At 37.0% G+C, this 24,964-nt stretch overlaps 2 protein-coding genes across 10 annotated transcripts in view; both read right to left on the bottom strand.

The window, feature by feature from the left end:
• The window catches only part of LOC125844020 (uncharacterized), a 9,314-nt gene extending 3,181 nt beyond the window's left edge, over nucleotides 1–6,133 (bottom strand). For 2 of the 9 annotated variants that reach the window (XR_007444100.1, XR_007444103.1), the window contains exons 1-2: nucleotides 4,891–6,133; nucleotides 4,454–4,547 (exon numbers count right to left, since the gene is read on the bottom strand). Coding sequence is in view for 5 of the 9 variants with exons in the window: in XM_049523244.1 (XP_049379201.1) it covers nucleotides 4,934–6,031 (1,098 nt within the window). In the remaining 4 variants the exon portion in view is untranslated. Of the gene's footprint in view, nucleotides 1–3,936; nucleotides 4,608–4,890 lie in introns of those variants that run through there. The other 7 variants (XM_049523244.1, XM_049523243.1, XM_049523245.1 and 4 more) reach the window with 6 other exon arrangements.
• The window catches only part of LOC125844021 (uncharacterized), a 50,891-nt gene continuing 30,540 nt past the window's right edge, over nucleotides 4,614–24,964 (bottom strand). The window contains exon 2 of the mRNA XM_049523247.1: nucleotides 4,614–4,890. The gene's annotated coding sequence lies outside the window, so the exon portion shown is untranslated. The remainder of the gene's footprint in view (nucleotides 4,891–24,964) is intronic.

The following is a 24,964-nucleotide window of genomic DNA, read 5'->3' as shown; positions in this document are numbered from 1 at the left end:
TATATAATTTTATTTTATTTATAGATAAAAAATATTATTTATAATCTACTTTGTTAATATATTTTTAGTTAGTTTATAGTATTCCATGTTTATATATTTTATTTCAAATTTAGGCTTGTAAAATTTTGTAAATATTATATATATAATTTTATTTTATTTATAGATAAAAAATATTATTTATAACCTACTTTGTTAATATATTTTTAGTTAGTTTATAGTTTTCAATGTTTATATATTTTATTTCAAATTTGGGCTTGTATAATTTGTAATTATTTTTTTTGTATTAAGATCCGAAGTTACAATTATATTGTTATAGTTTTTCAAATTCGAAGTTAACAATTTACTTTGTAAATATTTTGTTTTGTATTCAGTTTGACTGTATCCTTTAATCTTACTCCCTCCGTCCCATTTTATGTGGCACTATTTCCTTTTTGGTCAGTCCCAAAAAGAATGTCACATTTCCTTATTTGGTAAGTATTTAAAGGTACAATTCCTCTTTTACCCTTATTGGTCCCACTTAATCTTGAAAAGAGTACTCCAATACATTTATTAGGAGAGAGAAAAATGAGTTTATTTTTTTAAGGGCAATTTGGTAAACATTTCAAAGTCTTTATCTATTTCTTAAACTCCGTGCCCGGTCAAATGTTGTCACATAAAATGGGACGGAGGGAGTATTAATTTAACATAATGAAGTTGATAATTCAAAAAAAATATTTTGTACTCAAGTGAATTTTACCATCTTTATGAAAATTTTTATTCATTTAACATTTCTTAAGTTTAGCTTTTTTCAAACACCATATAGTTGTAAAAAGACGAAAAACCAAAAAAACCCGAAAAAACCGACTTTGTGTGGTTTGATTTGGTTTTTAGCTTTAATAAACAGACATAATTGATTTAGATGTTTTTTAATAAAAAACCAAACCAAACCGACCTCTGTACACCCCTACTACTGATTATGGAAGGATTCAATAGAATGCAAAGGATAGCCAGTCATAGTGGATGGATAAGAGGCTTTAAAGTGGCTAGCATTGGGTTCAACAATACGGAAATACCCTACTTTTTACATCATGATAATACACTAGTTTTTTATTCTATTGTGGAGCACATAAGGCATTTAACGTTCACTATTAACTATATTTTTTTTATTTTTTACACTGGCCAAAAAGTAAAATGGAGGAAGAGTATTGTGTTCTCTGTGAATCAACTGCCCAATATTTCAATACTTCCTAGTATACAAGAATGTCAAATTGGAAGCTGACTAACTAGAAACTTAAGGCATTTAGGTGAGAATAAAATTGGCAAGGGGTGATAGCAAGATGGGAAAGAAGATTAGCAAGATTATGATAGTCACTATTCCTGTTACCAGCTAGTGTACAGAAAAGATTAGATGCCCTATGAAGAAACTCTCTGTCATATGGAGCTCTATTACTATTGGCCAGAAAAAAATATTGGTGATCAAGAATCTGAGGCAGCTAATAGCATCCTTTTGATGAAATGGCTATTGAGCTACAATAATAGAAGAACAAGCACTAGTCAGAGAAGTTATCACTAATTTGGGGAAAGAACATTTTGAGGCTAGGGGTAGCAGAGGGGGATTCTGATCATGTGGGATAAAATGGAGTGGGCAGGGTAACTGGTGGAAATGGTTGGTCAACTGATCTCTTGTTATTTTTTAATTTTTTTGGAATAAAACAGGATCTAACCTGGTACATCACTGTTGTGTATGCAGATTGCAACAGGTGACAAGAAGAGAGTTGTGGAGTGAGCTAGCAGTTACTAGAAGCAGATGTGAGGGACCATGGGTGGTGTGTGGGGACTTTAATGTCACCAGGTTTGTAGCAGAGAGTAAATTGTCATAGATCTCAGGGGCAATGTTTGAATTCTCTAGACTTGGAGCTAGTAGATCCTCCTTCATTTGGAGGACCATTTACATGAAGGAGGGGGGAAATCACAACAGTGCATCCAGGATTGACAGGTTCCTCTATTCAGCAGATTGGGACGACAACTTTCTTCAAGTCAAGCAAATTTTTGTGCAATGAAACTAGGGAGACAAATAACCATCTTATTTTGCATTGCAAATTCACTGCCCAATAGTGGAATATGTTTTTCAGTCTAACAAAGACTGTGTGGACAATGCATGAGCATACAACGGACCTGATGAACTGTTGGATTTGAAGAGGGGGAAGCAAGAGCCAGAATGGTGGAGGATAATACATTCATTCATTTGGTGGACAATATGGAAAGAGAGGAATGAAAGATGTTTCAAAAATAAGATTAAGTCCATCCATGAAGTCAAATGGAATAGCTTAGTGACTTTACTGTCTGGTGTAAAGAAAATTGCATTGAGGAAATAGAAGTGTTGAATGATCTCCTAGGAGCACTGTAAAGCTAGATCTTACTACATTGTAACTTTTTTTGAGGGTGGCCAGCAGTCCCTAATTGCTGAGGAATACAAGAGTACCAATTATCAAAAAAAAAAAAAAAAGAGAAGTTATCACTATTCTCCATATGGGGTGGGAGTATAGAGGAATGTCAAAAATTTGTAGCCCTCTTTCATCACATATTGATATTAAAGTGGGTAATGGTAGGAGGGTATCCTTTGGAATGACAACTGATTAAGGCATGGTCTCTTGAAAGAACAGTTCCCCTTACATACTCAACAATGTACAACAGCTAGAGACTACTTTGGGCTCCTACAAAGAACTTGGCAGGAACTTCAACTTTTGAAGAAGGTAATGACTAGAACATAGGCAGGGGTGCAGAATTTTCGAAAGCACTAGAGCATTTTTAAGGTTTAAACAACTATGAAGATAAAGTAAAATTTGCGTTTCAGGATGTCCCTCTATGCCTCTCTTACCTCAGATGATCAACAAGCACTCTTGACTTAGAAACAAAGGATGAAAGGGGGACAAACTACCAAAAGTTACATGTTTCTCTTGACTAGTAGCCACAGAATCATGCTTGCCACATGAGAATTGTAGAAAAGGCGCTTCCACCTTTTGTTCCAGATGATAGTTGTGTGGAGGTAAACTAGAGATAGTAAGGGTGTGCTCGGTATGGACGAAAATATTTGCCAATTATCCAATGTTTGGTTGGTGAATATTTTTGGATGATATTTTTTCTAGGAAAACAAGTTCCTTAAAATTGAGGAAAATGACTTCCCTATTGGAAGTAAGGAAAATAAGTTCCACAAGTAGCATTCCACATAGGTTGTGTCCACCCCACCCTCCAACACACCTCATCTTCACCCCCACTCCCTGTAACCCCCATCATCACCACCCCACGCCCACCCCCACCACCCACAGTGTTTGTTTAGATTATATACAAATATTTTTCGGATAATATTTTTGCTTACATACCGAACACAAGAAAATAAGTAAGAACCTCACTTATTTTCCTAGAACCTTTTTCCTTCACACCAAACATACCCTATATCATCTTGTCCCTACATCGCCCTAATATGGATATTTGGTGTGTGTTGGGGGGTGGGGGGGTGAGTAAGTAGAGGAGACAAAACAAGCAGTAGAATCTCCCTGCTGAATATCAAGATTAAGCCAAACATGTTTCACATTTTTATGTAAAAGGGGAAATGTAAATGAAATTGAATCATTGGAAGATCTCATAGGGACTAATGATTTTTACTATGTAATACCCTCTATATATTGCAGAACCTTTGAGCTAAAGCAATAACATACCTTTTCAACAAGGAAAAGAAAAGAAATGGAGATACTGTGCAGGGTTTGTGGCACAGACAGCCTAGTTTGCTACACTACCATGACTGCTTTGAGACNATACCCTATATCATCTTGTCCCTACATCTCCCTAATATGGATATTTGGTCTGTGTTGGGGGGTTGAGTAAGTAGAGGAGACAAAACAAGTTGGTAGAATCTCACTCTTGTGGTGAACTGTTTGGAGATAGAGGGGTGCAATATGCCTTCAAGACAGTCATCTCTCTGCTGAATATCAAGATTAAGCCAAACATGTTTCACATTTTTATGTAAAAAGGGAATTGTAAATGAAGTTGAATCATTGGAAGATCTCATAGGGACTAATGATTTTTACTATGTAATACCCTCTATATATTGCAGAACCTTTGAGCTAAAGCAATAACATACCTTTTCAACAAGGAAAAGAAAAGAAATGGAGATACTGTGCAGGGTTTGTGGCACAGACAGCCTAGTTTGCTACACTACCATGACTGCTTTGAGACTACAAAAATGGAAAATGTCAAGTAATTTCCAGTTAGGAAAAAAGTATATATCATATAGATTAAGGGTCAGTCATGCAATGCTTAAACATACAAGTTGATTCGTGAAGTATTTCAGAGGATACTTTAGCTTCTCTTTTACTTATATACTCATGATGGTACCCATTCTCCCAGGACAAGTACATCACTAAGACTCTTAAGAGTCAATCGCCACCTTTAAGAGTTGTCAACAATAGGTACCTACTGCATGTAGAGCATCATGCCCAGTTGCTCACACTTGACCAGGGTTGATAGAAGGTGCTCTTTCAAAATATAATGAAGATAGTAGACCCACTTACCTAGACAAGACAACAAAAAAAAATCTTCAAGCCAAAATTAGGTTGACAAGCAATATTACCCTATCATCAGTTAAACGAGAAAAATATTGTCCTGATTGAGATAACCATTCAAATATCAATGTCATATACATCGTCTGATTTCTATACTACTTGTCATTAAACAAGAATCATCAGTTGAATAGAAAATGAAACTGATATCAATTTCTAGTTTTTGTCATTCCGTAATTTTTTGAAAAGTCATTGTGCATCAATAGATATCCAGCAATTAAAAGTAAACAAGCAGTAATATGCTTGACAAGAGCATGAAAAAGAATCTAAGATATTTTCAAGGAACTGAATAAACCTCTTTGCTCTGCAGCCATTATCTCCACTGTAGGGATTTCTCTTCAGCTTCTACTTTTCATGTATAAATCATACATCTCGGGCATCTTTTCCCTGAAAGGAAGTACACATTTCTTTTGAAAATCTGATTCAGAAAATGACACAGCAGTGTAAAGACATAGACTCCCTTTTAGCAGCTGGTTTTCTTTAAGAAATTTCAAGATTTCATTCCTTGGCAGGATCCTCTTCTCCAAGCTAAACTTTAAAAGCGGTGCACGAGAAGCCAGATAATTAGGTTCATACCCCAACTCGTTCATGAAAAACTTCAATGTAGTCCTTATCTTAGCCTCTGATGAGGCCAAACAGTAAGGAAGCTTTTGCACCATTCGGCAGATATCAGATTCAGACCATCCAAAACTGCGAAAAATATCTAATTTCCTTTCTAATTTAGATTCGTCAAGGAACACAAGTACTTCAACGCCATGAAGAAACATCCCTGAACTGAGAGGCATATGAAAATCCTTTACTAGTCGATGTACTGCTCTCTCAAACCACTCAGGACTATTGAGCAGAAACCTAGGATGCCTGTGAAAAGCCTTGAGAATATGAGGCGTTGAAAAGCCAAAATTTTGCAACAATGATATATTGGGTGGCATAACTTTAGGAAGATTGTAGGAAAGCAACCTAGGCTCTTTTATAAGAATCATAGCTACATGATGATGAGTAGGCAATAAATCTCTTAGATAAACAAGATTAGGCTGTATAATAGTATCTAAACCTCTTGTCAAAAAATTGCTTCTTGTCATAAATGTAGCAAGTTGAGATACAGATAAGCCAAGTCCTTGTAAAACCTTAATCTTGGGTTTGAGGTTTTCATCAACACGACAAAACAACAATTGAGGAGAAGAAGAAACAAGGGTTTTGATCTGTGATTTGTTCATACCCATTTCATCAAGGAGATCAAATAACAAATGCGGGTCATAGTGTCTGTGTTTCGAACGAGATAGCTTGGCGCTTGTAGAAATGGCTTCTTTTGTTGAGAAGTCAAGTGAGTTTACCAGGAACTCCGCCAATACAGTAGCAGGTGCCGCCGCTGCTGCAACTGTGGAATAAAGGCAGGAAAATCGATGCTTTTGTGCGCCATTGCAACTAATTCTAAACATCAAAACAAGCGATCTTGTTATTTGTCGGCGGTATTTTTACTTCCCCTTCGCAGTAGAATGTAGATGACACTTTAGAAGATTAGGGCCGGGGGCGTGTTCAGTTCAGTTTGTAAAATTGTTTTTCCGTTTGCAGTTTGATGAAAAATGTTACTAATTGAAATGTGTTTGGTTCTATATAGAGTCTGTTTGGAAAACGTAATTATCTAAAATTAAAAATTTATATTAGACCAATAAGAGACCTTATAAATGATATTGAATTAAATATTTAAGATATATAGTATCTTTTAAAAATATATTTATCAGCAAATATATGTTTTTAACTAATATTATGAAAAATAATTGATTTATGTTTTTCAAATTAGTATATATTAATTAAATTAATAATAAAAACTAAAGTACAAGATCGCTATGACCATCATAAAATACATATTTACAAAAAGATTAATATTATAAAAATATTGTTATAAATTATGAAAAATATTGACAAAAAAGATAATCTATCAAATCTAACAAAAAAAATTAATGACTTGCAATATGAAATTGAAAATACGACATAAGATCTAAATCCGAAAACAAATTTAATGTACTACTCTTATGTCAAATTGCAACACAACGTACATAAATGTGATTTAAAGAAAAGAAAATCTAAATCTATAACTTTATTTAACAATTAATTTTTCCTCAATTTCAAAATTAGAATATTAACAAAATCATGCCAATGAAAAAAAATAAAGATAGAATAAATAAATAAAATAGATAATACGAAAAATCTCATGAAATCATGAGAAGTAAAGGTTGAGAATGAGAAGGAAATGAAACATAAATAATATAAAATATAAAAATATATTTTAAGAATAATAAAAATAAAAAAGAATTTAAAATAATAGAACTAAAAAAAATAAAAACAAAAAGAAGAAATTAAAAAGTAATCAACTTGTACCATGTAATTACCAATAATTCACAACTCCTCCTTGAGAATTGGAGAGTGTAATTATCTCTTCCAATTACACTCAATTACTTGTTGCTGACCAAGTAGCTACATGGCTAATCAAACAGATCAAACAGTGTAATTACACTCAATTACACCAAATCTAATTACCGAGGTGATTTTCTAAACATGCCCTATAAATGTGGCTTCTAGTGATTGGATTCGATTTAATTGGGTGTATTCTAAGTAAAAATGTATTTCTAATTTTTTTTTTGTATTCCAAAATGTATTATATTCAAGATTCAATTTGGATCACATCATCTAAATTGTATTCTAAATAATTTTGTATTTCAATCATCCAATACACAAATTCATGATCATTCAACCATACAATATTAGTATCAAAAACAAATTGTATTCTAAGAAAAAATATATTTCTAAATTGAATTGTATTCGAAAGTGTATTATGTTCAATATATGATATGAATCACATCATGTAAATTGTAGGGGTGTGCAAAAATCGGACCGACCGCTAAATCGAACCAAAAAAAATATTATTGGATTATTGATATTGGGTTAACGAATTTTAATAGTTTTATAAAAAGAAATTATTGGATTATCGGTTTGATTTCGATTTTCAGTATTGGGTTATTGGGTAAACCGATAACCCATTAAGATGATAGTAATTTACTACTTTACCCTTCATAAATATTAAATATTAATAATTTAACATAACTAGACACTATATGAGTACTCTACACTACAATCTACACACTTCACAACATTTCTAATTCTCAACAGAAATTTCATATTATGTTTTGATTGTAACTTGTTGTAACACCCCTAAATATTAACCAAGAGTCGCATGTCGATTTACCATTGCTTAATTATTACAATATGTTTTACTCTCATTTTGGGAAATTGAAATGTTGTGATAATTGCTAACTTGCTTAACATAAATTGTGATCGTAATTTAAGGTATTGTATTGGGGGTATTTTCGTAATATTCTATTTAGAATTATGTATAACTTTAAAAGGAGGTGAAGGATATATATATATATATATATATATAGGTGTATATGTATGCTTTNTAAAAGGAGGTGAAGGATATATATATAGGTGTATATGTATACATTTTGGGCAGCAAACAAATTTTTTTGGGCAGCACCTTTGAAGGACAGCTGCCCAAGTGATAAACATCACTTGTTTGACTATATATTTTCACACCTACTTTAGTAAATTCGTTTTCCTCAAGTCTTAGAACCTTAGAAACATATCTAAACATATTGTTCTTCAAAATCACAAGAGAAAAACTTAGACCTTTTGGCTGGAATTCGAGACACACTTCTTTTTGTTAGTGACGAAATCTGTTTCTGAGCTGGATAGTGTTTGGTATTTTATGCATATCTCTTGCTCTAGAACTTACTTTACAGTGAATAAATATGATTTGAAAAGTTAATTCGTAGACCTACAACTCTTATGTTTATGTAAAACTCTGATTTAGCTGTTATGGATTCGAAATATGGGACGCAACATAGGACAAGTTCTGTCCAGATTTTGAAATTACAAATCCAGTATGAACAACTGTTAGTGTTTTGAATATATCTTGTTGTACAAAATATATTTTGCGTGGATTCTTTTTTGTTTGAAACCCTAAGAGATGTATCCACATCTTTCATAAAGGTTATAAAGTCTAGTTTTGCCGTTTTCCTTTTCAAATCTAAGTTGCGACATGAGGTACTAGGCTGGCCAGAATCACTGTTTTGGGAGCATAGTCGTATTTGTACAGGCTAAGCTTACTTGTGATGATAATCATGTTTTACATCAACATTATTGAGCTGCTAGGAATTAAAGAAGTTATTTAATTGTATTTTTAAGGTTATATATACTCGTGAACAAGTTGAGGACCTTGAAACGTTGGTTGGTCTACAGTTTGAGCTCGCGAAGTTGTGTTGGATTGTTTCTTTGCTAAAGCATTGAGGTTTGTGTATAAACTTGTACTTGTACTCTTTTAACTGCTGGTATATCTGAAAGTTGATCTTGGTACCTTGATTACCTCTTGTCACTTTGCATTGTCGTGTTAGTATCTTTTAAGATGTTAAAGACGCTTGTGTAACTCGCCCACTCGTACTGATTGTTTGATCACTTGGCACTCTTGTTGAGACCTTGTCCTTCTTGTGGCTGTGACTTTGTCACTATTAGCATGCTTCTTGATTCGGATCATTTGCCATCTTGACTTTGGATTTTTTGTCCGTCTTAAGAATAGAAGTTGTCCATTTTAAGTACGAACTAGAAAGCCATTTTTAATATGGTTCTTGGTTCTCTTGATTATTAGGATTTGACCCTTCTTGATACAGGGCGTCGTCCCTTCTTGATACCTGCTTGTGCATGGTGTAACGACATGATGTATATATTGGGCGAGCCTTGTTATTAAATCTTTTGGAAATTGGTGCTATATCGTTCTTGACATTTGGATCTTTAAATATCGAACTTGATACTCTTTATATATTGTTTACTTGATTTATTTATTAAGTTCGATTATGCTGCCCATTATTTGAGAAAGGTAGTTTGGTGAATCTGATGGCTCCGAACCTATAGTTTTGCACCACTAAGCTATATGCTTAGCAATAGTTGTTTCTATCGTATGAAAAGATCGAGAGGAGGCGTGAAGCGGGCCATTGGAGATGGAGATTTTGAGAGCTTTGAGGAAGATCACATTTTCATATAGGCATCTATATTTTGTATAAACCTTGGGACTTGTACATGATCTATGTGTTGTATATTTACATGAAATTTTGAGGACTAATTTGATCATGTCACCATGAGTTGTAATATAAGTATGGCTCTATGTCTTGTTCTTTTGGGGTGTGTAAGCCCAAGTCTTGTAATATATTAAATTTACCACTAATTTTGAATGATTGTGTGAAGCATGAATGACCTAGTTTCGGTACTTGAAAGTTGGTAATATTCTTTTTATGCCATTTTTACTAGTGTTAGGACAATATATGCATAAGATTCTCGTGAGTTATTAGCTTATATTATTTCGGAATGGTCGCTACAAGTGTTGGTATCAGAGCCTAGGTTTGTGGTTGTAGGACTTCTGTTGTGTTGTTCGCTTTCAAAAAAGGTTTTATTTGGATTATTTGTTCACTTACATGGTTTAAAATATGTTTTATCGCATGTAGAGTGCACAATCATGTACATGTCCCTAATGCAATGTGATCTTCCCTTTTGAAGGAATTAAGTTATTGTCTCTTTTTCTGACCGACCTATGGAAGTTGATCATGAAAGTTTGGGTACCTCTGTTCCCCAACCTCATGCACTAGAAGAGGTTGGAGAACCTTTCTCGAATCAATATGTTCCCCACACTAGTGGGTCTGAAGTGGGAAATCATTAGGGTGTAAGAGCTGGTTCACATCCTCACATGAGTCATGGTACTCAAGCCATGAATCCTCCTTTTCAACAAATGGTTGAATTCTTCCACCACATGGCTGAAGCGATGCATGATCCCAACGTAATTAACTTTGAAAAAATGAGGAAAATGGGTGGAGTGGAGTTTGAAGGCACCGTTGATCCCATGGATGCTGAACAATGGTTGGAGCGCATGGAGAGGGTATTTGAGGAGTTAGAGTGTTCAGATGTTGCCAAATTTAAGTATGTTATTTCACTATTACAAAAGGATGCTTACGATTGGTGGGTAAGTGTTCCAAATGCCAAGGTAAAACCTCCTGTTCTTACTTGGGATGCTTTTCTTAGGGAATTTCGTATGAAGTATGTCCCACCTGTTTATTATGATGCAAAGAGAAAAGAGTTTTTGAATTTAAGGCAACGAGGCATGTCTATTGCTGAGTACCAACAGAAGTTTCTAAGGCTCTCTTGCTATGCTGGGGGTATTAGTAAAGAGGAAAAAGACAAGTGCAGGAATTTTGAAGACGGTTTAAATGATTCCATTAGAAAGAATGTGGCAATTCTGCAACATGAGAACTTTTGAAAGTTAGTGTCTGCTGCTTTCACTTGGGAACAACTTGATAAGGAAGAAGCTAGTAGAAATGAAAATAAATTCCGAAAGCCTAGACCAGATTTTGGGGGTCCATAAAAAATGGAAAGGTTTGATAATTCTAAGGCTGGTAGTGATAACAGCCACCGCAACAAAAGCAAAACAGATCAGATTTTTCTACAGCTAGCATTCTAAATTATGGCCAAGGCAAGCCTCGTGTTCCCATTTGTCCGCAATGTGGAAAGAATCATTATGGTACTTGTAGGAGAGCTTCTGGTGCATGTTTCAATTGTGGGAGCTTTGATCATAAAGTGAAGGATTGTCCTAATCCTTATAATGCTCCTTCCTTGAAAACTGAAGGCTTAGTTCATAAGCCTTCTATTAATCCTCCTCAAACTAGTAGAGGTGCAAGACCTAAAAACACCCAAGCAGCAGGTACAAGTGGAGCTAATCAAGCTAATGGACAAAGGGCTACTACACGCGCTTATGCTATGAGGCAGAGGGATGAGCAAGATGGACAAGAAGTGGTTGTCGGTAAATTTCACTTATTTGGTTTATGTGTGTTTACACTGTTTGATCCTGGTTCTACACATTCTTATATTTGTTCATCACTTGTTCTTCCTGAAAATGTGAAATCTATGAGACTTAATTATGATGTGCTAGTTGAAAGTCCTTTGGGTTATCAGGTTGTGTGTAATCGAATTTATCGTAATTGTCCCTTCGTGATTCAAAACCTAGTCTTCCCTCCGGATTTGATTGAAATGCCCTTCAAGGATTTTGATATTACTATCGGGATGGATTGGCTTCATAAATATCATGCACTGGTAGATTGTAGGTCAAAGCATGTGACCTTTAAAGATCCTACATTTTCACACATCATTGTACAATGTGAAAGTTCATTGACATCTAGTATTATTTCTGCAACCTTGGCAAGAAAGTTGATGCGTCAAGGTTGTAGGGCATACCTTTGCTCACATAGTTGATACACAGTTGAATAGTCCTTGTATCAAGGACATACCTGTTGTATGTGATTTTCCAGAAGTCTTCCCAGAAAACCTTCCTAGATTGCCCCCGGAAAGAGAGATTGAATTTCCAATCGAGCTTACTCCTGGATCTACCCCTATTTCTATCACTCTTTATAGAATAGCTTCGGCATAATTAAGAGAATTGAAAGCTCAATTGCAAGAACTTCTTGAGAAAGATTTTATTCGACCTAGTGTTTCTCCTTGGGGATCCCTTGTTTTGTTCGTAAAGAAGAAAGATGGCACTCTTAGGCTTTGTATTGACTATAGACAATTGAACAAAATAATAATCAAGAATAGATATCCACTACCGAGGATCGATGATTTGTATGACCAACTGAAGGGTATTAAAGTATTCTCAAAGATTGATTTAAGGTCTGGATATCACCAACTGTGTGTTAGAGCGAAAGATATTCCTAAAACTGCTGTTAGAACTCGGTACGGTCATTATGAATTTTGGTGATGCCATTCGGATTGACAAATGCTCCTGCGGTATTCATGGATCTAATAAATCGAGTATTCAAGTCTTATCTTGATCAGTTTATGGTTGTTTTTATAGATGATATTTTAATATTTTCCAGAAGTAGTGAAGGCCATGAAACACCTCTGGATTATTTTGAAAATTTTGAAGGAGAAAGAACTTTATGCTAAACTTTCCAAGTGTGAATTTTGGCTTGATGAAGTGATGTTCCTGGGACATGTTGTATCAGCCGAAGGCATGAAGGTGGATCCTAGTAAGATACAAGCAGTTGTTGAATGGAGACCTCCCGAAAGCCCAACCTAGGTAAGAAGTTTCTTAGGCTTAGCAGGATACTACAAAAGATTTGTTAAAGACTTTTCCATTATCGCCTCTCCTTTGACTACGCTCTTGCAGAAGGAAGTAAAGTTTATTTGGGATGACAAATGCCAAGAGAGTTTTGAAACTCTCAAATCCTTGTTAACTTAAGCGCCTATACTTACTCTACCAATTGAAAGGAAAGAGTATGTAGTATACAATGATGCTTCTCGCAATGGTCTAGGATGCGTTTTGATGCAAGAAGGGAAGGTTATTTCTTATGCTTCTAGGAAATTAAAACCGCATGACTTGAATTATCCTACCCGTGATCTTGAACTTGATGTTGTAGTGTTTGCTTTAAAAATATGGCGGCATTATTTGTATGGAGAGAAATGTCATATATTCACTGATCACAAGAGCTTAAAGTACTTGGGTACTCAGAAGGAGCTAAACCATCGGCAACATAGATGGCTTGAACTCATCAAGGATTATGACTGCACGATTGATTGTCATCCAGGTAAAGCCATTGCAGATGCCTTAAGTCGAAAATCCTTTGCAAGCATTTTTATGAGTCCTTTACCCTTGCTTCTTGAGTTAAGAGCCATGAATGTTTGTTTTACACCTGATTCAAATGGTTCAGTTATTGCTAATTTGCAAGTAAAGCCAATATTACTTGAACAGGTGAAGGAAGCACAAAAGTTAGATGAGAAACTTGTAAAATTGACTAGAGAAGTTCAAAATGGGGGAAAACTTGATTTTACATTAACAAAGGATGGTGTCTTATTATATCATAACAAGTTATATGTCCCTAATGATGACAAATTGAGGAGCAAAATACTGAATGAAGCACATACTTCACCATATGCAATGCATCCTGAAGGTACAAAGATGTACCAGACCATCAAAGAACATTATTGGTGGAATGGTATGAAGAGAGACATTGCGGAGTTCATTTCCTTATGTTTGGTTTGTCAACAAGTAAAGGCAGAACATCAGGTCCTAGTTGGTTTACTACAGCCCTTGTCGATACCGGAATGGAAATAAGAGAGAATAACTATGGACTTTGTTTCTGGACTTCCTCGCACCCAAAGAAACCATGATGCAATATGGGTGATTGTAGACTGTCTAACCAAGAGTGCTCACTTCTTAGCAATCAGGATGGATTACTCACTTGAGCGTTTAGCCGACTTGTACATTAATGAGATTCTAAGACTACATGGGATCCCTGTGTCTATTGTATCTGACCGAGACCCAAGGTTTACATCTAGATTTTGGGGTAGCTTGCAGGAAGCTTTGGGTACTAAGTTGAAATTTAGCACTTCGTTACATCCTCAAACAAACGGCCAGTCAGAAAGAATGATACAAATTTTGGAGGATATGCTTCGAGCTTGCATTTTGGAGTTTGAGGGTAGTTGGGACAAACACTTGACTTTGATAGAATTTTCTTATAATAATAGCTACCAATTGAGTATTGGAATGCCTCCCTATGAAGCCCTATACGGAAGGAAATGTTGGACCCCTCTTTGTTGGAGTGAAGTTGGTGAAAGAAAGCTTGTTGGTCCTGAAATTGTGCAACAAACAACGGACAAGGTAAAAATTATCAAGGATCGTCTAAAGATTTCTTCGGATTGACAAAAGTCGTACGCTGATCTTAAAAGGTGTGACATTGAATATCAAGTGGGAGTTAAAGTATTCTTAAAGGTGTCTCCATGGAAAAAGATTATGCTATTTGGCCAAAAAGGAAAACTTAGTCCTCGATTTATTGGACCTTATGAGATACTTGAAAGGGTTGGACCAGTTGCATATAAATTAGCTTTGCTCAAAAGATATCGTTCTGATCCATCGCATGTTCTTCAAGTTGAATCTATTGAGGTTAATCATGACTTGACGTATAATGAAGAACCTATCCGAATTGAAGCTCGAGAAGTAAAGCAACTTAGAAACAAGAGAATCCCCTTAGTAAAGGTACTTTGGAGGAACCATTCTGGAAAAGACGCTACCTCGGAAAGAAAAGAAGACCTGAGGACCAATATCCACACTTGTTCCGGGACTAGTGTAAGGTAAATTTCGAGATGAAATTTCTTTAAGGGGGAAAGAGTTGTAACACCCCTAAATATTAACCAAGAATCTCATGTCGATTTACCATTGCTTAATTATTACAATATGTTTTGCTCTCATTTTGGGAACTTGAAATGTTGTGATAATTGTTAACTTGCTTAACATAAATTGTGATCGTAATTTAAGGTATTGTATTGGGGTATTTTCGTAATATTCTAATTATAATTATGTATAACTTTAAAAGGAGGTGAAGGATATATATATAGGTGTATATGTATACATTTTGGGCAGCAAACAAATTTTTTTGGGCAGCACCTTTGAAGGACAGCTGCCCAAGTGATAAACATCACTTGTTTAACTATATATTTTCACACCTCCTTTAGTAAATTCGTTTTCCTCAAGTCTTAGAACCTTAGAAACATATCTAAACAGATTGTTCTTCAAAATCACAAGAGAAAAACTTAGACCTTTTGGCTGGAATTCGAGACACACTTCTTTTTGTTAGTGACGAAATCTGTTTCTGAGCTGGATAGTGTTTGGTATTTTATGCATATCTCTTGCTCTAGAACTTACTTTACAGTGAATAAATATGATTTGAAAAGTTAATTCGTAGACCTACAACTCTTATGTTTATGTAAAACTCTGATTTAGCTGTTATGGATTCGAAATATGGGACGCAACATAGGACAAGTTCTGTCCAGATTTTGAAATTACAAATCCAGTATGAACAACTGTTAGTGTTTTGAATATATCTTGTTGTACAAAATATATTTTGCGTGGATTCTTTTTTGTTTGAAACCCTAAGAGATGTATCCACATCTTTCATAAAGGTTATAAAGTCTAGTTTTGCCGTTTTCCTTTTCAAATCTAAGTTGCGACATGAGGTACTAGGCTGGCCAGAATCACTGTTTTGGGAGCATAGTCATATTTGTACAGGCTAAGCTTACTTGTGATGATAATCATGTTTTACATCAACATTATTGAGCTGCTAGGAATTAAAGAAGTTATTTAATTGTATTTTTAAGGTTATATATACTCGTGAACAAGTTGAGGACCTTGAAACGTTGGTTGGTCTACAGTTTGAGCTCGCGAAGTTGTGTTGGATTGTTTCTTTGCTAAAGCATTGAGGTTTGTGTATAAACTTGTACTTGTACTCTTTTAACTGCTGGTATATCTGAAAGTTGATCTTGGTACCTTGATTACCTCTTGTCACTTTGCATTGTCGTGTTAGTATCTTTTAAGATGTTAAAGACGCTTGTGTAACTCGCCCACTCGTACTGATTGTTTGATCACTTGGCACTCTTGTTGAGACCTTGTCCTTCTTGTGGCTGTGACTTTGTCACTATTAGCATGCTTCTTGATTCGGATCATTTGCCATCTTGACTTTGGATTTTTTGTCCGTCTTAAGAATAGAAGTTGTCCATTTTAAGTACGAACTAGAAAGCCATTTTTAATATGGTTCTTGGTTCTCTTGATTATTAGGATTTGACCCTTCTTGATACAGGGCGTCGTCCCTTCTTGATACCTGCTTGTGCATGGTGTAACGACATGATGTATATATTGGGCGAGCCTTGTTATTAAATCTTTTGGAAATTGGTGCTATATCGTTCTTGACATTTGGATCTTTAAATATCGAACTTGATACTCTTTATATATTGTTTACTTGATTTATTTATTAAGTTCGATTATGCTGCCCATTGTTTGAGAAAGGTAGTTTTGTGAATCTGATGGCTCCGAACCTATAGTTTTGCACTACTAAGCTATATGCTTAGCGATAGTTATTTCTATCGTAGGGAAAGATCGAGAGGAGGCGTGAATCGGGCCATTGGAGATGGAGATTTTGAGATCTTTAAGGAAGATCACATTTTCATATAGGCATCTATATTTTGTATAAACCTTGAGACTTGTACATGATCTATGTGTTGTATATTTACTTGAAATTTTGAGGACTAACTTGATCATGTCACCATGGGTTGTAATATAAGTATGGCTCTATGCCTTGTTCTTTTGGGGTGTGTAAGCCCAAGTCTTGTAATATATTAAATTTACCACTAATTTTGAATGATTGTGTGAAGCATGAATGACCAAGTTTGGGTACTCGGAAGTTGGTAATATTCTTTTTATGTCATTTTTACTAGTGTTAGGACAATATATGCATAAAAATCTCGTGAGTTATTCGCTTATATTATTTCGAAAGGGTCGCTACACATGTAATTGTAACATTTGTTCTACATCTGCTCTTATTGAAACAATTTATCATTATCTTTCTTTTTTGGCAAGGATGATAATATTATTAGCGGTTAAACTGGCGTTGGAGGCATGCTCCAATTAGAGTACGTTATCTTGTTTTTGGCCATCATTTCACCATTTACCAATACATTGTTCATAGGGATCCTTCTTATACTACCTATCCCTATTACATCAAGTTCCAAAATATTAGATACGCATGCTTGGGGGGGGGGGGGTGGCTCGAGCTTTTCAATTAGTTCAAAAGTGGGTGTTTTTGCACCTTCCTTTGCCAACATGTCCGCCGTGTGGTATTTACTTCTGGCCAATACTCCCCTTTTTCTTTAGAAAGTAGAAAATGGTTATTTTGCCTTTCGAGCTTTCCTATTTGATTGAGCATAGAGGCCTACATACTTTCATTTCTTCTTACGAAAAAAGGCCGAGAATTCTTTATGTGTCCAGGTCGATTAGAGGTTCGGCTTCCTTCTCCCCCACCTTTTAGCCTTCTGGACCCCTGAAAAAAAAGAACAGAAAGCTGAAATGTCCAGCTTCATAAGCAAGTACCTGCAAGCAGAGATTATATTGTTAAACATACGCGTAATCTCAACAATCATCCTTACGGATTGTTTGCAATCAGTGTCAATTTCTAGGGGTACTAGGTTGTCCCTTTTGGCGATCCTAAGCCCATGGAGGATCGCAAGCAGCTCATCTTGTACTATTGACATGAGGGAGCATGCTTTTGAGTAGCCTTTCAGCTATTTCCCATTGCGGTCCCTCAATAGGCCGCCTAGCCCACCCCTTCCAACATCGGCATGTGTTGCACCATCAGTGTTTAGCTTGAAAGAGTTTATGGTTAGGGGACACCATTTGTTGTAAATGGGGACTCTTCTCGGTTTGAGGTGGTTGGTTTTACTCCCAATAAAGTGGTACTCCATTGCTTGATTGATGATGTTATCAGTCAGGACATGCTCCCTTTTATTGTTAAAATGGTTGTTATTCCTGCTTTTCCAAAGGTCCCAAAGGCAAAATGGGATGATCATACCCCAAATGATCCACTTATTGAAGCTCTTGTGCTTTATGGCTTGCCAAGTTTCCAACTAGTTGTCAAGGTGAAGGTTGAGTTAAACTGGCCAACGTGAGGCTGTAGTTTGCCATTTTATGACAAAAGGTAGTGGCCATATGGAAATGGAAGAAGATGTGGTTGATATCTTTTTCACCATTATCACAATTATTGCAGGTCAGGTTAACATTAAGCCTAATGTTGTGAAGGTATTTAGCAGTAGGAAGACGCCTATGGTTTATGAGCCAGATGAAAGTCTTAATCTTATTAGGGACTTCCAGTTTCCACATCCAACAAAGGTCATCGTTAGAACCTTGACCAATATTTCGGCCAGTGGGTGAGTTAATGAGGTCGTAAGCACTTCTACTTGAGAACCTCCCATTGTTGGTCAAGTTCTAGATTCGAATATCAACATTGGTGGTGGAGTTTGGGATGAGACTATCCTTTACAAAGCTGAGAATGTTATCCGGAAGGCCTATGGAGAGGTCGTTGAGGTTCCAAGCACCATTTTGAATGAAGAAGGCAATAGTAGTGCTTTGGTCCTATCTACTCAAGGGTCCAACAACATGATGCCGAATGGCTTCCAACCCAGGAATCCAGTTATCTTCAAAGAAGTTTACTTTCCTGCCATTGTTGACAATCCAGCTAGATCCTTATTTACAATACTCCCAGCCACTCCTGATACTCTTCCAGGTCCTAGTAGTGATGTTTCTAGTAAGGGCATTGTTCCTGTTGTGGAAGTGCTTGTAGTAGAGTACCTTCATCCAAAAGGTCATGGACTCTCATACAGCCTCCATGCCAAGCTTGTAAGATAGGCTTTGTTCCTAATCTCATTTTTTTAGAATCCCAACCCCCCTTCTACCTTTCTTTTTGTGATGGTGTCCCAGCCCACAAGGTGGATTTTCTTTTTAGACGCAGTGGTGCCCCAAACAAAGTTCCTCTGGATACGATTGATGGCATTCAGAGTTCTAGTTGGGAGCTGGATGTACTGCATTACATGGGAGGGGATACTGCCAATGGAGGTTTTTGCCAGCACAATTCTGTCAGTTAGGTTGAGAAAATTAGTCTTCCAACCCTGCAACTTAGCATTCATGTTGTCAATGATGAATTGAAAGTCACTATGTTAGGTCTGGAGTGAAAGATGGGGAAGCCAAGGTATTTTCCAAAGGAGTTGTTGGCTTTGATGTTGAGCAGATTAGTACATTCATTTTTGGAGTCAGGAGTACAATTTTGGGAAAAAACGACCTTGGAATTACTGAGACTAAGCTTTTGCCCAGAGGCTTTGTAGAAGGTCTCCAAAATAGTATTAATGACAAGGCAACTCTCAGGGTTGGCTCTAGAGAAGATATTCAAGTCGTCTGCGAAGAAGAGGTGGGAGATTTTTTGCCCTGAAGTGGATATGCCTATGGATCTCCAAGCCTTCAGAGTTCTGGTTGGGAGCTGGATGTATTGAATTACATAGGAGGGGATACTGCCAAGGGAGGTTTTTTCCAGCACAGTTCTGTCAGTTAGGTTGAGAAAATTAGTCTTCCAACCCTGCAACTTAGCATTTATGTTGTCAATGATGAATTGGAAGTCACTATGCTGGGTCTGGAGTGAAAGATGGGGAAGCCAAGGTATTTTCCAAAGGAATTGTTGGCTTTGCTGTTGAGCAGATTAGAGCATTCATTTTTGGAGTTAGGAGTACAAGTTTGGGAGAAAACAACCTTGGAATTACTGAGACTAAGCTTTTGCCTAGAGGCTTTGCAGAAGGTCTCCAAAATAGTATTAATGACAAGGCAACTCTCAGGGTTGGCTCTAGAGAAGAGATTCAAGTCGTCTGTGAAGAAGAGGTGGGAGATTTTTGGCCCAGAATTGGATATGCCTATGGATTTCCAAAGATTGGCTCGTACAATATCATCTATCATCCTAGAAAGTCTTTCCATATAAATGATGAAGATATAGGGGGAGATGGGGTCCCCTTGTTTGATTCCCCTCAAGGGGGTGAAGTAGTCACTAATGGCTCCATTGACAATGATAGTAGTGGAGGAGAAGGAGATGCAGGACATGATGAGATTGGTGAGCTTGGGGGAGGGGTGAAGTTAAAGAAGACAAGAGAGTCTCTAATAAAGGACCACTCAAGCCTGTCAATAGCCTTTTCTAGGTCAATCTTTAGAATCATGTTGTCCTGTTTTCCTAAAGTAACTAACAAACTCCTGCACAATAATGGCATTGTCACTAGCTCTTCTACCAGATAGAAAGCTAGTTTGACTAGGGCCAATGATATGGTGGAGGTGAGCCTTCATTCTTTTTGCAATGATCTTATTGACAACCTTGTAAGGAGTGTTGCACAGACCAATAGGTCTGTAGTTTTTCATCATACAAACATTGATACACTTTGGGATGAGGCACAAGAGGGTGGTGTTAATGACATGATCCATAGTGCTAGATTCAAAGGTATTAGTACAGAAGGAAACTGTACTATCCTTTACTGACTCCCAGTATTTCTAAAAGAACATGGGATGGAGTCCATCAAGCCAGGGGCCTTAAGGGGTTTGAAGGAGTTGATGGCATCCATGATTTCATTAATTGTAAGGGTGGCATCTAGAGCCTCCCTCATGGGGTATGTGATGCAGTTGGCCTCAAGATGGTTGTAGGGCTTTGAAAGGGTGGTTGTAAGGAGTTTAATGGAGTAAAGATGGGTGAAGAAACTGGTGACATGGACCATAATTTCTTCTGGGCTTCTAAATTCATTCCAGTATCATCCTTGAGGAGAAGGATGCAGTTCCTTCTCCTTCTGTTAATAGTGGAAATGTGGAAGAAGTTAGTGTTGGCATCGCCCTGAGTGAGCCAGTCTATTCTAGAGTTAGTTCTCCAGAAAAACTTCCCCCTGCTATAAGATGGTGTTATATTCGCAGAGTAGGGTGGATTCTAGATCGTTGAGGAAAGGGTTGTGGGGGTAATGTGGGATCTCTGGATCCCATCGATTCTAACTACAATCCTTCTCATCTTAAAGAATATGTTTCCAAAGATGTTTCTATTCCATTTGGTAGTGTTGTCCTTGAAAGTGGTAATGGCTCGGGGAAGCTCACTATGGGGGGTGAAACTTATTTTGACCACATTTTGGAATTCCGAGTGCCCACACCACATGGGCTCAAGCCTAAAGGGCATGATTCCATTGTTGGGCCTATTTTTTTCTAGCTGGACTTTTAGAGGGCAATGGTCTGAGTGGGTTCTGGGGAGATAGGTCACGGTGGAGTCGGGGTAGTAGAGTACCCAGGGGCCGTTAGCCAAGCACCTATCCAGCCTTTTCATGAAAAGCTCCTTTATATTTATGTATCTCTTATTAGTCCAGGTGTACTTACTCCCTTTATACCCTAGGTCTATCATGTTACACTGGTTAAGGCACTGCCAAAGGATATTGACACAGTTATTATTGATGGATCTGCCTTCTAGCTTATCTCTTGCCGGAAGAACTTCATTGAACTCTCCGTTGATAAACCAGGGTCCAAAGTGAGTTTGGGAGATTCTGCGGAGGCTATCCCAGAGGATGGAGCGGGAGCTAAAGTCGTTACTGGCATACAAAGCAGAAAAGAGCCAAGTGTAATTTTCGTAGAGTACCTTAACCATGACAGTCACAGTCATGTTGTCCAGTTTAAGGACATCATCCTTTCACATGATAACAAATGCCTCCAGAAAGGTCTTTAGCAGCTGCTTGGATAAAAGAGTCGTAACCTAGCTCAAAGGTAATCTTTGTGTGGTCCTTCATTTTGGTCGCAAAGAGGACCATGATTGATGGTTTATGCATTTTTATCAGAGCCATGCATTGTCTCCTGAAAGCGACACTATTTGCATCCAAGCATTCCAAATGATGAAATTCATTAGCGTGTTGGGTGGGGGTGGTGTGTTCAGTAGTGGTTCCTTCCCTTTCACCATCTTGGAAGAAAGTTCCTCGTTTATCTGAGGGTCCAGAGAAGCTCTTGGTGGGGTTTTGCCTTCCCGATTCATCACTTTCATAGCCAACTTCATTATATTATGGGGAGAGAGAACTAAGATAGCTTTGTTGTAGGGCTCTTTGAATTCTTTAAGTTTTGACTTGTCCAACACTAAGGACTCGACGTCTTGATCCTCAGTGGCGCGAATCCATTCCTCTAAGTCCAGGGTGCTTTGTTTTATGATCTCTGTTGACAAATGAATTTTGTCCCATGGTTTCCTACCCAGCCTGGGTTTGGCTGAATTTGATCTATTTCTGGTGTTGGCCAAGGGATAAACCTTAGGTTCAACACTTTCGAGTTGGAGCTCGGAATTGGGAAGAAGGGTATATGTTGTTGAAGCTGAATGAAGAAGAGGTTTCTTTCCAATGTCGACATTTGGTTGGGGTTAATGAACAGAGATGTTTGCAGCAGCGCTTGCGTCTATAGTTGTTGCCCAAACTGGTTGATTGCCTGGTTCATGCCCTCGCAGATTATCTATGCGAGGTATCGGGGATCCTCTATAACAATGGATATCATCTGCAGACTGATAAACATTGTTAGGATTAGTGACCGTCCTTGTAGTGCCATCTCTAGCCATGATTCTGGGATGTGATTTTCGGGCATTGGCGCCGAGACAAAGATCAAGGGGTTGGGACTTGGGTGATTCATCTTCCACTACCTTTCCACTGGTTGTGGCAGTGGGGTGGCCATGGTGCTTAATACCGAATAAGGGTGGGCTGGTGGTATAATTGATTGATGCAACGGTAGGTGTCAAATCTATAGGGAATGTGATGATTATTTTCTAATGACTGTGAGAGGAAAACGTCCACCTTTTCCTTTGAGGTATCTACATTATTGCAAGCTATGGGAATGAGGGTGGCCAAGGGGAGATAATTCATAGTATCTGGCGCATTTACTAGGGAGTTCAACTTTCTATTAGTATGTACTCCTTTGTTTGGGGCGTGGGGTGCCATAGAGTTCCCCATAAGAGCACTGGGACCCTCTATATATTTTTTTCTCTCGTTAGTAATGTTCTTGACTCGGGGGTTGCCCTGTTTCGATCTGGTCATAAGATTCGTGTCTTTTCCATTCTACTGGGGGTGGGAGGGTGAGTTTTGGGTTATGGGACTTACCTGTCAGCTCCTTGTGATCTCGTACCTGAGGTTTGGCCGCAGGCTCCACGCCGTTAGGCGTTTGGTTTGTTGCCTTTCTCCCTTTTATCTTAGGGAAGATTACGGTATTCCAGCCTTCCGCCTTTGGGGTGCTTATGGTTTCTTCACTTTGGTGCGGTGCTTTGTTATGGAGTATATTGTTGGTAGTGCATTTCGTGGTGGCGTGACCAATTCTCCCACAACCAGTACAGAGTATGCCTTCCCCTTCATATAGAAGTCCCAACCCAGATCGATTAGGACAAGGTTTTATGTGGGTTTTCAAAGTTCCGTTTGTTTTTGAGGTATTGGTGGGATATCTTCTTGCCCATAAGCTTAACAATAACTGAGTTCCTCCATGGGTAGTAGATTCTTTCTTTCTCCTCCAGAGTCAGTTGGATGGTTTCATCAGTGGATCGGTTGTCATCCGTGGGTTTCCCACAATTGCGTAGTAGGATTGGTTTAAGCCTGGATGCTTATCCAGGAGTATCTCCTTAAACGATTGCTTGTTAATGATATCCTCCTCCATTGCAACTGCTCCATCAGGTGGTTCCGGGGGATTTGACGATCTCAAGGGTGAGGTTACTCCAATGGGTGGGGATTGGTCGGCCATCCGACGAGAGAAAAAACTAAGAGTACTAATAGCTTTAGATTTATTATCTTTCTTGTTTAACTATATCAAAAATATTTATAGTTGATTTGTTTGTTTCAATATATCACATCAAATTGTTAGAGAAGTAAGAAGTCATATATTTATTTTATGAGCATTTTCTTATTGGATAAATTGAAAATTGAACGGTTAACAACTAAAAACCGATAAAAATATCTTGTTGATTTATTATTGGTTAAACGTATTTAAAAATAAAAAATCGATAAACCGAATCAATAATATATAAAAGCGAACCGAACCGAACCGATGACACCCCTAGTAAATTGTATTATGATTATATGTGTATTGTAATCCAAAACAAATTAAATCCTAAATAAAAACATATCTAAAATGAATTTGTATTCTAAATTTTATTATATTCAACATTTTTTATCGCAACATCACATTTGTTTTTCAAATAATTTGTATTCTAATTATCATGCATATAAATTCACAATTATTTATGCAGCTTGAACAATGATGAACGACTGCTCCAATTTTCTATTCAAAAATTGCTTCACAGATCTATAAATGATTTTAAAATTCTCAGCAAAAATATGATGAACAAATTAGTTTTTAGATTCCAAGAATGATTAACAATTGTGAATTAAATTTGACAAGGAAGAAGGAGAATCAAGTGCCTATTTTAGACTCATGTATGTAATGGAAGTTTTGAGCGAGTAATTTCAGCATGTTTACCTAATTTGAAAGATTCTCTCGTGATTTATTGGTATTTGTATTTTATAAAAAGGGCTAACCCATCGGTGGCCCCTTAAATTTGGCACGAAGTTTCACTTAGGCACCTTAAGTGGGCGATGTTCATTTTAGACACCTCATGCAGGGTCTCGATGTGTCATTTTGACACTTTTTGCTTACATGGCTTAGTGAGTGTAATACACTTGTTGAGCGCGCGTGAAAAACCTATTTAGTTGATTTTTTAATTATTTTTTTCTTCTTCTTTCCCATTTTCAGCCACCATTTTTGCAAACTTAACTATCCAACATGGTGAATAAAAATAGTTACAGTAAAATGATGAAAAATGATGGAAACTATTTTAGAAATTTAGGAATAGACCCATTTCAAGATTAAATATTAAATTATTCATGAGATTCTTTCT

Source organism: Solanum stenotomum, chromosome 11 (genome assembly GCF_019186545.1).
Source record: "Solanum stenotomum isolate F172 chromosome 11, ASM1918654v1, whole genome shotgun sequence".
Classification (NCBI taxonomy): Eukaryota; Viridiplantae; Streptophyta; class Magnoliopsida; order Solanales; family Solanaceae; genus Solanum; species Solanum stenotomum.
The sequence above is the reverse complement of the archived record's forward strand: the minus strand, read 5'-3'. Positions and strand labels throughout refer to the sequence as shown.